The sequence below is a fragment of the Parus major genome, chromosome 2, assembly GCF_001522545.3.
Source record: "Parus major isolate Abel chromosome 2, Parus_major1.1, whole genome shotgun sequence".
Lineage (NCBI taxonomy): Eukaryota > Metazoa > Chordata > Aves > Passeriformes > Paridae > Parus > Parus major.
This window is the reverse complement of record NC_031769.1, coordinates 42,479,853-42,496,935: the sequence shown is the minus strand read 5'-3', so window position 1 is coordinate 42,496,935 and position 17,083 is coordinate 42,479,853. Positions and strand designations below refer to the sequence as shown.

The following is a 17,083-nucleotide window of genomic DNA, read 5'->3' as shown; positions in this document are numbered from 1 at the left end:
CGCCGGCGGCTGCCTGGTGCCGCTGCTGACCCGCGAGGCCTTCGTGCAGGCGCTGGGCCGGCTCGCCGTGCCCTTCGTGCAGTGCTTCGCCGAGGCCGACCGGGAGATCGCCGGGCTGGCCAACCGCTGGGGCTGCCCCGTCCTCTCCCTAGACAGCGACTTCTTCGTGTTCGACCTGGCGGGCGGGTACTGCCCGCTGTCCCACTTCCAGTGGCAGAGCGTGCGCGCCGCCGCCGGGCCGCAGGGATGCTACGTGCCCGCGCGCTGCTTCTCCGCCGACAGGTTCTGCGGGCACTTCGGGCACCTGAGAAAGGCGCTGCTCCCGCTCTTTGCCGTCATGAACGGGAACGACTACATCGGCCTGGGAGCGCTGGAGGCGTTCTTCAGCAAGGTGCGCCTGCCGAGGGGCTGCGCGGCGGGACGGGGCGGGAAGCACCTCCGCCTCCAGGGACTGCTGAACTGGCTGGCGCAGTTCGCGGAGCCCGCCGAGGCCGTCGACAACGTGCTGAAATACCTCAAGAAACACCAGAGGGAAGAAATACGGGAGCTTCTGTGCACTTCAATGGAGGATTATGCTCCGTCTGACGTGAATCTTGAGGACTTCTTTCAGAATGGGAGCTATGAGTGCGAGGCTGCCAGGAAAGCAGACGTACCACAGTGGGTACTCGATGCTTTGGCAAAAGGTAAGCTGGCCCCATTCGTCATCAATGCCCTGATACTTAGAAGCACCTTCCTCCGCGTTCAGGTGGAGAACATGCAGAGACCCAGTGCTCACAGCACAGCTTTGCCCATCCGACAAGTTATCTATGGACTGCTGCTGAGAGTATCGCACAGTACCGAAGATGATTCTCCAAGTAAGCAGACCAACGAGCTGCCCACTGTATGTGAATTTGACAGATGCCAAAAGACACTTAAAAAAACATTTGTTCAAGCAGCAAGCCTACCCCCAGATTTTTGTGATGATCGTTTTCTTTTGGACAAGTTAATGGAGGTAAATGGTTGTCAGGACAGATCACAGTAACAGTGTTCCACGAGTGACACAAAAATAGTTGGGACTCACTTTTGCCATCTGGCCACTAAATGTGATGTCTGAACTAAGCCACCTCAGTAAGTAACTACTTAACACAGAAGTGTCTGTGATATTTAAGAAATTATACCAGGTTGTCTTCATCTCCCTTCCTGTCCCCCTCCAAGAGTACGAAGATAAATTATATGAGAAGTGGTAGTGTGGATATATACAGTACTCCCTGCATTTTCCATTAGAAGCCCCTATTTCATCCTATGTATTTTGTAACATTAATACTTGCTTTTTATGGGAAGGAATTCAGTTTCATGTAGTTTAGGAAAGACCAATTTTAACATTACAAAATCTAATTTGTATTTGATCAAGCTGTGGAATGTTTCAGAGCAGTGTTCCGAAACAAAATCTGATCTTTGCCTTTTTACTAGAAGTCAGTATTCCACGTATGAATGCTGCAGCTGCCCAGCAGTTTTACCTGTCCCAAGTATGCTCCTGCTAACATGAACCTCTGATGCTTGCCAGACAGAGCAGAACAGCACCTGAAAAACACCTGAAAATCACAGGAAAGTTGTACTAGGTTAGTTCCAGTTGTAGCAGTTCTGTGTAAATTCTCATGTTTAAGACTGTAACTGTTGCCATAATGGGAAGTAGTCTCCCATTCTCGATGCTGCATAACTGAGGTTATGTATGCAGAAATTTCTGCAACGTCTAGAAGTACAATCTGTGTGTTTTAATTCTACATTTTTCATAGCTCTGTCCGTTCTGGCGTTCAGACTGACTGTTAACACATCTTTGTGTGTGGACAGTGCTGAATGTTTTTATCACTTGCTGGTAGCTCCTTTGTAAAGGAACCAAGTCTATCAGTTAGGAGTTAGTCTGTCTTAACTGCTACACTGTTAAATGCTACAATAGCTGTTGGTCCAAACTACAGATTACATAGGTTATTGGCACACGCCTTTTAAACAATACAATACAAAAAGTTTGAAAAATCAAGTTTCATGTTCAGAGACATTAATGACACCTTACTTCAACCTTGGTGTGTCTGCTGTTTGTTTAATAAATTTGAGCTTTGCTACTACAACAATTTTCCTTAGTGAATATAAGGGAATTATCAATTGAACAAAAGGTTAGAAGAAGAACTAAATGTTGTTCAGCATTTAAAGTGCTCCAGGCAAAACTTACTTCTGCCTAAGAGCAGGCAAAACAATCCTAATCAAGGTTTACAAAGTGTGCAGATTGCATCTGAGCAGCCTGCTGTAATTCTGCACGCATGAAGTTATGGACAAAGGTTTTAACACCACTTCGTGGAAGTCAAATGGCTCAGCAAAAAGGGAACATGTGCTAAGAATTAATTACTCATTAGTTACTTTTGTCTTTCTACCTGATATTTAACTATGTCATTTTTAAAGTTTTAAGTAGTATTTAAAAAAATATTTCCTATTCAGAATACCTGTGAAAATTAAATAATTGTTTGTCAAAAACCTAAAGCAGTAACTAATTTAACCAGAACTTACTGGCCTTTTAGAAATTGCTCACAACAAGTAAATCTCTTACCTTCAGTTTTTAAATTTATTTTCAGGTGCCTGTGTTGTGCCGCCAGATGCTTTTGCTGGAGACTCTGGGAGTGAAAATGAGTTTTCTAGAACCTATCCCAAGTCATTTACAACTCCCTGTTGCTGTAACATGTTACTGGATATGTTGTTCAGAACCGAAAGTTAAGCTGAACCAATTAAAGGCTCTGCTTCTAATGATAGTTTCTGGAGAACTGCAGAGGATAACTGAAGATCCAGGTATGTCTCTAAAGAATACAGTTTTAGGTGTTCAGCTGCTACAGAAATCGAGACCATAATTAATTTTTCTGCCCTTATAGGGAGTTGTCCAAATTTAGAGGAATTAGCCTTGATTTACATTATATTCTGAGGTGTCACACTTTTTGCGTTGATATACACAAAGAAAAAGTGCTAACCATAAATTTAACATTTTGTATAGGTAAACCACTACCACATTGTAAAACATTAATTTGCATTTATAAGTACTTTCTTTAGGATCAAAATATTAATTCAGATATAAAAGTTACAAAAAGCAAGCTTAATGTACTCAGACATTAAAAAACTACTATTGAAGTGTTTAGATTTTTTTTTGCTTTTGAGTTTTTCTAAAATAATTTGTACTTAAAAATGCTGAGTTGCCCAGGCACACTTTTTCTGCCTATGCATTGCAAATCTGAAAGTATTAAACAATCACAGAAATTCAGTAATTCAAGCTTCAGTAGTATTTATACCTATAAACTTGTTGGGGTTTATACCTTGGGGTTTGATCACACAGAATCAATTAGGTTGGAAAAGACCTCTGAGATCATGGAGTCCAACTCATGACTGAAGGAAACCACCTTGTCAACCAGACCATGGCATGAGTGCCACGTCCAGTCTTCCCTTAAACACCTCCAGGGACGGTGACCCACCACCTCCTTGGACAGCCCATTCCAGTGTCTAATAACCCTTTCTGTAAAGAAATTCCTCCTAATGTCCAACCTAAACTTCCCCTGATGCAACTTAAGGCCATTTCTCCTTGCCTTATCAATTGTTACCTGCGAGAAGAGACCACCCCACCTGGTTCCACCCTCCTTTTGTACTGTTTTGTACTGTTCACAGCAGAACATTTATTTCCAAGTTATTTTTTTATTTATAACCTAGATCCCACAGTTCTACCTGCTGAAGATGACAGTGTGGCATATAACGAATTTCTAAAATGGAAGGAAAAGAAATTGCAAAATAATGACTTCGATTTAGATGCTGCACACAGTTTTTGCCAGTGGCAGTGCTGTCTTCAGATGGGATTGTATCTCAACCAGCTACTTGGTACTCCTCTCTCTGAGCCAGACCTAAGTAGGTAAGGTCTGCTTTCCACACAAGGCTCTGAAGGGATGTGTTAATATGTTTCCATTTTCTCTGTCAAACTCCTTTGGCCAGTACTTGCAGTAGAATACCCTTCTTTAAAGGAATTACTAAGAAAAATACTCTTAGTATAGGAGTTGACTGTTGGATGTTGTATGTTTTTGTCATCAAGCAGTATGTTTCTGTACCTGTCCTGTTGACGTGTAATTCTAAATGCAGATTATCTCCTCCTTTTGAGCAGGCTTTACACTGGGACCCTTGTGCACAGACTGTATCAAGAGCTTAAATCAGCACCTTCAGTGGAAAATCTGTTTATCTTATCTCCAAAAATGGCTCATCTTTATCTGGTTTTGTTAAATACAGTGGAGTCAGTGGTATCTCCAGACTTCTTTCAAAAGATGACCAAGACTAGATCAGAGTCCTGCAAAAAGAGGAAAGCATCAAATAAGAAAAAACCAGCCATCCGATGTGCTATGCGAGAAACTCAGCATTTATGCAGTGTTAATAGGTTTGCATCACTGGAAGTGGATGACTGAAAGCATTATTCTTGGAATAACTTCTAATGCCATGCTGATGAAAGAAGCAGCATTAAAATACGTGACTGTATTGAAACTTGCTCAACTGTTTCCACACAAGTTCTTGATTCAAACTTTACCAAAAAATTTGCTTCAGGGGATTTTTTTTTTTATTTACCTTTCTGTAACTTAACATTTGTATAAAAGAAATGGCATATAAAAGTTGTGGTGTTTTGTTTTTCTTTAAGGGCATCAGTCTAATTGAAAATGAGAGCAAAGTTGTTTAGCATTTCATAGCAGTACTGTTTTAGAGGAGTTTTTTCATGATCATTTGGTTGGCTCTGCCTCATCTCCCTGAATACTTCATTTACAAAAAATCCAACTTTAAACTTGGAACAACACAGTCACAGACTAACAGTTGAGATTAAAACAGAAATTGACAGGTTTAAAAATACTGTAAAATCAGTCATTACTAGTGGAGTACTTTTACTTGCAGGGAGAGGTAGCTTTGCTCAGTGATAACTAAGTTGTGCTTGAAATATTACAGGTTCTGTCAATATTCAGGGAGAAACTTCAGATTTTATTTCTTCCCCTTCCCCCTGATACGTTTAAAGAAAGAGTTACATGCACACACAAAGCTGTCACATGGGAGCAAGTTTCTACAGATTTGCTAATTCTCAGTAGTTGTCACAGTAATGGTGTATAATCCTCTGCTATTAAGCTGTTGTCACTCATTTTTTCAACAATGGCTATATTAAAAACCAGATGTTTTGACTTCCCCTATGTACACTAATTACTTGACAAACCCTTGCTATCAACACGGTAATACTGAAAAACAGTTTATAATTTTTTTTTGAATCCTACATCATCTATTTCTCAGTGCTTTGTATTAGCAAACTTTCCAGCATAATTAGTCAATTTTTAGAAATGCTTTTCTTATGAAACTATTGGTTTTCCCTGTGTAAAATATAAGTTACATTTGGATTTTTTCTTCTCAAGAATCCACAAACCTTGTATTGCATGTAGGCAAATCCTGACTTCCACTTCTAATCATCCAAGTTTTGCCCATAACTTAGCAGAATTCAAGCTTGATTCCTGTACTGTGTGCTCAAGTTTTCAGTCCTGCTTATGCTCCCTAGTAACTGTTCACATGGAAGTAACTCACCATATCTTAGGATATAGAGAAAAGATCTCCTATATCATACAGCTGAGTGTTAATACTGCCCAAGTGTAGTCAATAAGAAAAGATCTATAAGAAGTTACATTAAAGAGAAAACTAGTTTTGAGATACAGCCTGTCCTAGCAAGATGTAATTTTTTTTCCAGTACAAAGGCTGCTGCTTACTGAACTACCAGCAGATGGCACATACACCCAACCACACCCTAAGCCAGAACCTCACAACCCATTTTTCTAGGTTTGTATGAACATTTCCATCAGGTGACTTCTATTTAAAAGTTGAAAGGGGTTAAAGTTACTGATTTTACTAACTAAAACTGAAATTCTTAGTTGTCCAAATCATCCTCTTCTCCATTATGATCCCCTATGTTTTATTTTCCCAAGTTTGTAATTCCTTGGAGTTTTTAATCATCAGAAATAGTCACATGCAAAATAGGTCTTAAATATAAAAATACAGGTGTGTTTGATTCCACTTCATTAGTGCTGGTGTGAAAAAAGATCTTCATTTACTCTGAATCCCACTTCAGAAAATGCTGGATAATAAAAATTTTTGAGACTTGCTAAGTCATATTTTCAATTAGATAATTCAGAAGACTGGAATAAGGTCAAATATTCCACTTTGGGATAAAAACACTGCTATGACCACGTGGCATTTTGAGAATACCTTTGGGAAAGCTGCCTCAATTATTAAGAAGTACTGTAGGAGAAATATGTTCGCAATGCAGAATTCAGTTGTTCCTTATTGCTGATGAAATTATACACACTCATTGCAAAACCCAGTCCTGTAGGCTGAAGAAAATAATTACTGATTCTAGAGTTACCATGCAGAATTTAAAGTGTTAGAGTTTTTCTTTTCGACTCATTATAGGTCTCCCATCATCTTTGTAGGAAATTTTTTTTTAAAAGGGTCTTTACTTATTAGAACCAAAATTCTTTGTAAATTCCTTGGTTGTTGCTTATTTCGCCCCATAAGAAATGCCTCTTAGTTCTTATGGAAAGTTCCCACTATTGATTCAACTGCTCTGGGGAAAAAAAAAAACCTCTGAAACATGCTGTAAAGTGGTAATGAATCACAAGAGGAACCAAAATAATGACAATGGAATTCAATCCAGGCATTTTTTACATATAAAGACATTGAACTAGATTTACTACTTGTTAGTATTTTGCTTTCCATTGGAAAACACAGCAACAAAACTTCTGGCAAATTTAAGTGAACTACATTAAACTAAGCTCACCCTGCAATAAGGCAAAATTGTCCTTAGGAGACTGAAATTTATTTTATTTGTCTAAAATGATACACCTTATTCAGAAAGTGGGACTTGTGCTGGGAAGGGGACACTTGGTAACACATTTGTTTACACTTTGCAATGGCACTTCCAAGCTAAGACAATAATCTAGCATTCATCTGTACTTACCTGTACTTACCTAGATTTCTGTGACTCCAAGAGCAAGACCAGAGCACTTAGCAGTCGAATCCCATGGCAAAGTATCAACCACAAGTTAAGACTTACTATGTGAAAGGTATAGTTGCTGTCTCTTCCCAAAATCAAAGTTTCTTTGAGATTCTTCATCAGCATGCACTGTCAGCTTTTACTATTTGTCTTTATTAATGAATACTAAGGATTTTATTAATGAAGTGTTCTGAAATTGTATTGAAGTACTGAACACACTACAATATTGAACAGCTACAGCCCCAGCCAAAGACTTAACTTGCCAAAGACATTAACTGTTCAAAAACTGTCAAATTTGTCCAACTTCTGAAAGGCAGAACTGCTGTAAGTAAGAAACTTACTGTTGCTTGAAGACACGAGAACATTCCTGTAAGAGGTCATGTTGTTCAGGCCCTCCCAGCTCAGTGGTATCCCCGGGAAGAGATGAGGGCCAGGTGCTGCAGGATCTTTGTCTTTACACAATCACATCTCAGCACATTGGTAGTCCAGGTATTACTGAGGGTCAGGAAGAGCCATGGATGAACTGCATATATAAAGCAGGCTGAGCGTGCACTCATGCCCTGTTTCTGTAGCCCCATTTCCTGGCAAAGTCTAGGAATCCCACAGGCAAAAAGAAGAAAACAATTCCAGTAACATGAGCAGAGAAATTCACACTGCACTTTTGAGCATGGCACGTGGGCAAGTCACAATGGCAGATGCAGAAATATCCCAGTGTCTGTTCATGACAGTTCCTCCTCAAGTGACAGGATGACTACTGTGACAGCATGGGCCAGAGCCAACGCCACTGCCACATTTTCAGGCTACAGTGCAGAGAGATGCACATACACAAGTTTACAAGGGATACCAGTGTGTCTTTGACTCCCCCCAGAGATCTTTAGACATCCTCTTCTAAATATTCTTTAGGAGATAGTTCCTTGAATTTCCTGAAAGGAAGATGAGATGACACTGATGACACTCTCTTCTCGGATGAGATGACACTGATGATAATAGGGCAAGACTATTTTGAAGAAAAATACTATTTCCAATTAGTGAATATTAGAGTATTCAGACATTGTAATAGATTAAAAATACTTTTACAATGTCAAAATAAATCTATTATAATGCTTTTCTAGCTCCAAAAGTAATTCTGTGGGTTAAAATTCAAAGTCACCTACCAGGAATAAGGGTTTTTTTTATGAACAGGAAGGAAGGAAGAGGATGGAAAATGAAGCTTCTTTGAGAGGGATGAGGTATTTTTGCCCAGTGAGGCTTATGCATTAATTTTCTAATTCAGTGCACTACAAATTATTTCCATTACTACTGTCTTAAAATCACTCAAGTGATCTAACAGTCATAAGCTACAGTAAATCTGGAACAAGACATGAAACAAAGCCTGTAACTGCAATCATATCAGAACAAGCTCATTCATTTGGTGTAAATGCCAGTTTCTTTTAAAACAAAGAGACAACACATTTATAAGAAAAGCAAACATTTACTTCAAATTGCAGTATAGGCTTTTCAATCACAGAAAAAGAAAAGAAAAACAGTGATCCGACAGCGGTCACATCCTGTGCAAAAAGAAACCAAACTTGGGATACAAAAAAACTGTAGCACAAGGTACTTGAGCCGCTTACACATCGCAGAATAAAGTAAATAAATACAGTAGCTAGAATATGGCACTCTTGTGACAGACTAAACCCAGTGGAATGCCTCTGAAATATTTTTATCCTTGTATTAGTAGCAAAGTCCCACCACCATAAAAGTAGAATAGTACAATGCTTTAAATAAAAACAAACTAAAATATTTATATCTAAGAGAAGGATTTTACACAGTTATATCTTTTAAGTGCAGAAAATGGGACTTGGGCTTAGATCTTCCTTTAAATTAACCCCTGCCCCCTCACCCCCACAATACCATTCAATCTTAAAAGTAAATTTATGTTTGAGGAAAAATGTTACCAAAGTTGCATAATTTCATTTGTTACTTCCACAGCTGGAAGTTAAATTCTAAACAGTCTTGAAACATGAAGTTCGTCATTAGCCAGTGGAACAAAGGACTTGTCAAAAGCCCTCAGGATTTCTTTATCCTCCAGATATTGTTTTGCTTTCTCCAACATCTTTAGACAGCAATCGCTAAGTTTGCAAACACAAGAATGCAATATGCATCATACATCAAGAAAAGACGAAGTTGATGAAGAAGTACTTCCACGTTTCTGGATCTTTTCCTTGCTTCTTTCAAACTTCTTTATTAGCTCAGTCACTATGCACACAGAGGAAGTGAGTCCCAGAAGAAACAGTAAATCTGGAAGAGATAATTAGCCTTCTTTAAAATTGCTATTTAAGGCTGAGGGGTGACTTACAAAAGAACAAGACTTAGAAAACTTTCAAATTTTCTCCCAGTCATTGGGAAAGTTTGGGAGAAACGAAGCAAAATTCAATTTTTTGCAGGCCCAGAAAATTAACGTGCATGGTTTACGTACAAATCATAACTACACACAAGATATTTAAAGCTTTTAAAGTATTTCATAAACTTATTTTCAGCAACATAATTAACTTAATCCTGAAAAAAGAATATTAATAGAATCAGAAATCATGCTACAATAAATACATGTATTTCATTACAATCACTTAGCTCCAGAAAACCACAAAAGTAATAAATCCAAGTCTTAATAAGGCCAACAGTATCATGTATCTATACCTTCCTAAAATCCTCCTGTTTATTTACCCTATGAAAATGCAATCAGTATTAAAGGATCAGGATTTCTAAGTAAGGTGTTTATATTTAGAGAAAAAACTTGTGAAGCAGTTAATGGTGCTCAGAAACCTACAAAGTCTGCAACAAAATTTATATTAATAACTCCTAAATAAATAAGCACCTTTATAAAAATTTAAGAACACGTTGATCAGTTATGTACCATAAGCATTTAAATCATGGTTCCCAAAGAAAATAGCTAGAACAATTCAAAAAACTAAAACCCAAATCAATGAAACAAACAAAACCCCCCCAAAACCCTACCCACAAAACAAGAAGTATCAGCAGGCTTTGTATTCCTGTTGCATACAAACAGCCAGAAAGTGTCCTTACAGAACCACCACCCACCACATTTATAAATTAATCCTTAATGCAGTTTTTAATCCTTAATGCACAGTTTTGAAAAGGGAATTGTTCTTACCCAAGACACTCAGGCTCTCTGTTTGAAAAACCTTCTGAAGTGGAGGAAAGTAAATGACCAATAACTGCCCCATTATAGATCCAAGGACAGCATAGCAGAACATTTTGTTACTGCAAAGTCCAATCTCAAACACAGATTTTGTCTGTAAAGAAGAAAATACGTGTCAATGTACATGCAATCTTAATTATCTAGACAAGAAACTACAACTTCTTTTCATCCAGACTTTTAGAAAAATTACTGTTGACCTCTTAGATAATCCAGAACAACTTCTTGAACAGGCTAATTGCATTTTCTCCCTGGTAAATAGAGTACAAGTCTTGTCTTCATAGTCAACAACTTGCATACTGAGCTCACTATTCCAGAAGTACAGTTCATCAGAAAAAAGTTTCCCTTACACTATTCCATAACAGGTAAGACTGCAAATTACAGTAAATGTAGTAATGTGTACAATCTCAAAATTTCAGACTTGTTTCCTTAAAATGAAAAAATATACACAGATAAAAAAATACAGAACAGTTTCAGAAACTTTCCTTGGACTATGGGTTTAGGATTACAAAATATAAAAGCAAAGGCCTTCAAGAATGTTCATATTCTGGTAAGGCTGCTGAACTGACAGAATTTCCAGGAAGAGAAAAAAAAAACAACCAAGTATATGCAGCAATACAAAGGCACATCACACTTCAGCTCTTAATAACAACTTTCTTGCTTTTGTCAGGACACCACCAAGTAACAAATTAATTACTTAACTTACCTGTAATTTAAGAAATTCTACCTTGTAAATACATGAAACTCTGAGCTTAATAGCAGATGTGCAGTAAATCTGCAGGAAAACACTTGAAACAAACACAGCAAAATCTTCCCTCAAAGAAAACTCTGATTATTGTGTTAATACAGTGTAAATGGACAATATGAACGACTTACCTGAGATCTAGAACTCAAAGCATTGAACATATCAAAAAATACAAAACAGGTGAAAGTCATGGTTGTATCTCGTGGTGTTATTACATTGTCTCTTAACTGCCAACAAAATAAAATGAAATGGCTTTAGCATGCTTTAAACCCTTCACAATTAAACAAGGTAAATTAAACAAAACTGTTACAATCAGTAAGTTGAATAGGGTAAGTATTACTAGTTAGGAAATGAAAGCAAAAGTAACTCGTTTGCCCCAAGAAGCTGGTTTATGAAATCTATACCAAATATTGCACACCTGTAACTTATAAAAATTTATAATTCCAAGCTATGATTAAATGAAGCCTCCTGACCAACATTTATTCAAGCACGTGGAACAGCAGGAATTCTACGATGAACTACCAAATGTTCACACAACATTTTTCTCTGCTGGGAAAACAAAGTCAAATGGCTGTTTCATAATAATCTGGTTAGAAAATTTACATAATTACTTTCTATGGGTAAAGTTTCCACAGTAGATTTGGAAGCTGAAAAAGTCTATGTTAAAACAGATTGGGGAATAAAACCGTATTTCGCATTTCAACACTATTTTGAAAATCTTCCTCTCTATTCTGCTATTATTAAATAAGCATGACCGAAAGTCATGACTAAGTTCATATTAACTCTGAATTTCAACTGCTGGTATAAAAAGTATTTCTTTTAAATTAGGTTGTTACTGCTCTAATTTTGCATTTTTGTCGTACCTCTCTCCAGAAGACGAACAGTGTTCCACAGACAATAATTATTGATGAAACCAGTATTTTAACAATCAGGTTTTTGGTCAGAATGCTGTCCTTCAGATTTCTTGGAGGTTTTCGAATAATATCTTTATCCACAGGCTCCACCCCAAGGCTTTCAATTAAAAGAACATCTTACATTTTTATCATCATAAAATTAATTCACTGCTTCTAACTTAAGGATTAAATTTTCTGAGTTGAACAAAAGAGGATTTAATGCTAGCTCCTCACCATCTCTCCCTCCACCATCTATTTGCAGTGAAGAGGGTCAGAAGAAGAACCCAGAGAGAAGCCAGAATCCTGCATGCAAGTTTCATGGGCATATCCATGGATCATTAGGTATCCTTGCTGCCCTCATATAATTAGATACTAAAGCAAACTAAATAGAATTAACACAGAAACATACTGCAGATACTGAAGTTCAGAGGAAGTTCACACAGAATGACTAGGTTGGAAGAGACCTTCAAGATCATCAAGTCCAACCCAGCCCTAACACCTCAACTAAACCATGGCACTGAGTGCCACATCCAGTCTTTTTTTTAAACACATCCAGGGGTGGTTACTCCACCACCTCCCCAGGCAGACAATTCCAGTACTTTATCACTCTTTCCATAACAGACTTTTTCCTAACATCCAACCAATATTTCCCTTGGTGCAGCTAAAGACTGTGTCCTCTCTTTCTGTCAGCTGCTGCCTGGAGAAAGAGACCAACCCCCACCTGACTACAACCATCTTTCAGGAAGTTGTAGAGAGAAGTTTGCTATTTCTGAAACATCTCACTGAAGTTTAATACTTCATAGTTTCCTGTGTGAGCAACCATTTCCCCTGTTGAAATAAAAGGACTATGGAACCTACAAGAGTTAAGAGTAATTACTTACCTTTGAGCTGGAGGTCCATCCATAATAATATTGATCCATAAGATCTGCATGGCATTGAGAGGATTAGGAAAGTTCATTAATGTAGCCAGTGAGATTAAAGTCAGTGCTGCTATACTCCTGTTGAAAGAATCCATTTTTACAACTGTCAGCATGGAACATTTCTGGAGATCCACTGATAACTGCTTTGTAATCAACACTTCAACTGTTTAAGAGTAGATACAGGTTTTGTCAGTGTGAATCATGACTGACATTGAGTTGAACTTTAAAACGTAGAGCATGAAATCCTTTAGAACACTCATTCTGGCACAGTCCGTACTTAAAACAGCTTCCTTCTAGCAATAAAAGGGCAGAAAATTTGCATTTTAAAGCCCCCAAACTTTTAGGTAACATTTCAGAATTATCACTCACCATCACCTAATTGATTTTTTTATGGGGAATTGGGTCTGATACTTTTCCTGTGCCAGAAGTGGAACTTCTCATTATGGTTTTGAAAAACATACTGCTTTTCCATTCCTGATGTAAACAAATTCACTCTGTGTACCTGTCACTGGTCAGTCAAGGCAAGGTACTACCCTAAAAATACCTACAACCACTACTCATTACTACCAAGATGAGAAGGCCAGGCCAAAGACTGAAAAACAGATTAGCTGGCTGCAAGCTCGGCATTAGAAACCTCTGTAAACAAGTGTGCACTAACTGCTCTCAGCGCAAGATTAAGAGGTTTCATAACCAAGAAGAGAGCAAGGCTTATAGTAATTCCAAATTTAGCACTGTTAACCCTACTATGCTCTCCCTCCAAAGAGGGACAAAAAAAAAATCAAAGGGTAACTGATTCATCAAGAACAGGTAAGCACACTTTCCTAGAACATCTACACTTAGTTATTTTTCAGCAGCAGATTCCTAGTCTAGTCTTGGTAAGACTAGACAGGACACTTGGTAAGGCTGAAAGTAAATGCCACTTCTTACAGTGTTTATGCAGGTAAACAAATTTGTCTTTCCTGGGTTTTGTTGTGTTGAGATTTTTTTGTGGAGAATTTTTTTGTTGTTGTTCGGGGATTTTTTTGGGTTGTAGTTGTTTGTGAGTTGGGGTTTTTGTGGGGCTTTTGTGGGCTTGTTTTATTTGAGGTTTTAGGTTTGGTTGTTTTGGTTTAACTTCTGCAAATTTCAGACCACTCTGAAATGTCATGAAGGCTTCAAGAAAGTACATGAATGACATGGTGAAGAGAAAAAACATGTCCCTGAATCCAGATCCAATAAGATAAATTCACAAAAAATTTGAAACTAAGGCTTACTAAACTCTCATCCTCTTGTCTTACACACAGACTATATAGCTAACACATGAATCCTTATGTGCAAGCAAAGGAAGTCAGCTTCATATAGTGAGCTCATTCCACAGCACATGGATTTCAGAAAAACTAACCTCCTCATTGCCTAGTTTTCTCCATTTGAATACATGTTCTGGTTAAGGAGGGACTGACTACAAGCTTCTCATTTAAACAGGGACCCAAAGGCAGCTATGCTGTTTCTCATTATCCCTTTGGTATATATACCCCTTTGGCTTTACACACTTCAGCAGGAATAACTGTGACAAAGTTACATGTCTGTTCATTGCACTATCTTCTGGGTCTTTAAAAATAAACCAAGCCACCAAACACAAAACAGTGAAAACTCAAAAGCACAGTATATCAGCATCCTACTTGAAATTTACAGTATTAACATGAATTTATGCATCTGCTTCATGCTTTGATTCATTCACAAGAAACTTCTGATACTGATAGCTTTTCAAACTTACGTGCTCAGTTGAAATCTAACAAAATTTTTTATGTTATTATAAATTCCTTTACCCTCTTCAATTGCAGACCTGCAATTAAAAACAAAGATAACATTACTAGACAAATGAATCTATTGCTGAGAAAAGCTTAAAACAAACCAAAAAAGCTATTAATTTAAGCAGCAATAAACAGCTGAAAATAAACAGCAAGAAACAAATGGAGTTGAGGTTCTTTTAACTTTGGCAGTCATTGTTTTTCAACTTGACTATAAGAACCCAAACTATTCTGTGATTGTGAATAATCACAAGTTATTTTTCCAGATGCTTAACTTTCAAAATGTAATTATTAGTAAGATCTCCTCTATGTTCAAAATTCACCCCCATCCTTGAAAAGAGCTTCTAAATCAAGTTGGATAATTAAAAAAAACCCAAAACCACAAAACCCAAAAAGCCAACAACCCCTCCACCCTCCACCCCCACTTTTAAAACAGCAGAGAAATGCAGCATGGCTTTAGAGGAGCATGTATTCTTCCTGTACCAGAATGAAATATGTATAGAACATCTTCAAAACCCCTAGCATGTGTCACAACTTGCCAATCACATTATCACAATTACTGCAGCAAGAAAGGGTTTTCTGATACCCAAATCAGACCTACTTTGCTGCACATAAAGCTAACTTTTTTCTTCCATTCCCCCGATAATTAAATAGCATTCCTTCAGTTACTTAAAAGAAAAAAAATTAAAAGGTGGGAAAAAGATGCAGAACTACAAGTTCATACTTCTTTTTTTCCTTAGCACTCACCACTCTTCTCTCTCTCCTGTTGAGAGCTCTCCTGATGAAGTGAGCAAAACTGGATAACACATTCCAGCAAAAACCTCACCAAGCCCATGTAAAGTACTTACTACAGATGTCCTTCCTATGTACTCTTCTGACTATGTTAAAATGATTCCCTTCTCTGTTATGTTTTTGCATAACAGCACATTTCTGTTGGCTGAATTAGTGTGACAACCTCAGATCATCCTTTGACATACTGCTACATTTTCTTATACTGTACTCCTCCACTTCACTTCTTCCCAAGGGTTAAGTGTCATACTTTGGAACTGAAGTGTTCTGAGATTGATGCATAATTTCAAAATGAAGGCTATTTCACCAGACAGCAGGTCAGCTCTGTCAACAATCACTACCTTTAAAAGTCAGATGAATTAAAGTCAAAATAGGATAAGTTTAGCTAATCTCTTTTTGAAATACACCAACCAAAAACACCAAACAAGTACAAACAGCTGGTTACCAGACACTAACAACCTATTTTCACCTGTGATATCTAAATAGTTTATATTTTTTTCCTTTTCTGAAATCACTACATTTAAAAGCTGAAAACAAACTGAGAAATATGTAAATTTTTTAAACCTTGAGTGGAATGCTCTGTCATTTTTTCATTAGTTGTATACTTCTGAAATAAGAAATTGAATGACATCTACCAATGGCTAATAGACTCACAATTTCACCTCAGTTATGTTTTCAAACATGCTAATACTCCTAACTGAGCAGAAAACTCATTTACAGCTGCTACACTTACAAGTTCAGGGAAACTTCTATTGGTTTTAAACCAGGCAACATCTCATTGAAGCTATATAGTACAAGATATGTACGTAAAGGCCACCTACATTATTGTCTGAAAATCATCATCCACGAGGATCATATCTGCTGCCTCTTTACAAACATCTGTTCCAGTTTGTCCCATTGCTACACCAATATCTGCAGCCTTCAGAGCAACAGCATCATTCACTCCATCTCCTGTCATAGCTACTACGGCACCATTATTTTGCAGGGACTAAAGAGAGGGAAAAGAGCTTAAATCAGGGATTAAAATAACTCATTCTATAAAATTATTCTAGATACAAGGTTTGTGTCATTGCTCCCCCTCCCCCATTTCTTATAATTGTACTCTAATGTCCTAAAGAAAAAAGCAGGTTTTCTATTCTATTTCTATTCTAAATCATTTTTATACAATATTTTGGGTTAAACTTCAGTTTGTATATTCCAGACAACCTAAATTTTAAAGCTAGGATATATAAAATTTGCCTTTAGGTGAAAGAAAAAACTCTAGAGAAAGACAGAGATGATATTATATTTACATATTACCATTATCACCTTCTTATAAGTCTTGCATGCATGCCTATGGTCTCAGTGTTTTGATTTCTCTTTATTGTTACTTTTCTGAGTGTTCCAGTAGTTAAACTGAGTATGTCCCTCTTTGCTGCCTTCCTTTGTTAACTTCTGAATAGAGGCATTGCCACAGACATGTCTTGAAATTCATCCCCTTTTATCTCATCTGACAAGTATCAGAAATATAGTTCTTTCAAGTTCCTAGTCAATTCAACTGCAACGTGACACAAAATCTCAATCAATCCCCAGCTCCCTACATAGAAGAAAGTACAATGTTACCTACCTAATCCTTGTGGACACTAAGCATTTTTCTAGGTAGTATTTTCAAGTACATTTCACTGTCAAATCAGATGCATTTCTGATTTCATCTTGA

At 37.5% G+C, this 17,083-nt stretch overlaps 2 protein-coding genes across 8 annotated transcripts in view; one reads left to right on the top strand and one right to left on the bottom strand.

Moving 5' to 3' along the window:
• Position 1: 1 nt before the first annotated feature.
• ASTE1 (asteroid homolog 1) lies at positions 2-4,647 on the top strand (the record flags this gene model as incomplete). Its single annotated transcript, XM_033519248.1, has 4 exons — positions 2-991; positions 2,601-2,811; positions 3,715-3,910; positions 4,157-4,647. Coding segments are annotated over 4 exons (1,692 nt in total), but the record flags the coding sequence as incomplete, so codon positions are not given.
• A 3,861-nt stretch (positions 4,648-8,508) lies between these two features.
• Positions 8,509-17,083, bottom strand: part of ATP2C1 (ATPase secretory pathway Ca2+ transporting 1) — a 65,392-nt gene continuing 56,817 nt past the window's right edge. For all 7 annotated transcript variants that reach the window (XM_033511932.1, XM_015617948.3, XM_015617951.3 and 4 more), the window contains 7 exons: positions 16,209-16,375; positions 14,565-14,633; positions 12,773-12,889; positions 11,862-12,009; positions 11,130-11,225; positions 10,209-10,350; positions 8,509-9,337 (listed from right to left, as the gene is read on the bottom strand). In XM_033511932.1, the coding sequence (XP_033367823.1) occupies positions 9,201-9,337; positions 10,209-10,350; positions 11,130-11,225; positions 11,862-12,009; positions 12,773-12,889; positions 14,565-14,633; positions 16,209-16,375 (876 nt within the window). In that variant the 3' untranslated portion in view covers positions 8,509-9,200. The remainder of the gene's footprint in view (positions 9,338-10,208; positions 10,351-11,129; positions 11,226-11,861; positions 12,010-12,772; positions 12,890-14,564; positions 14,634-16,208; positions 16,376-17,083) is intronic.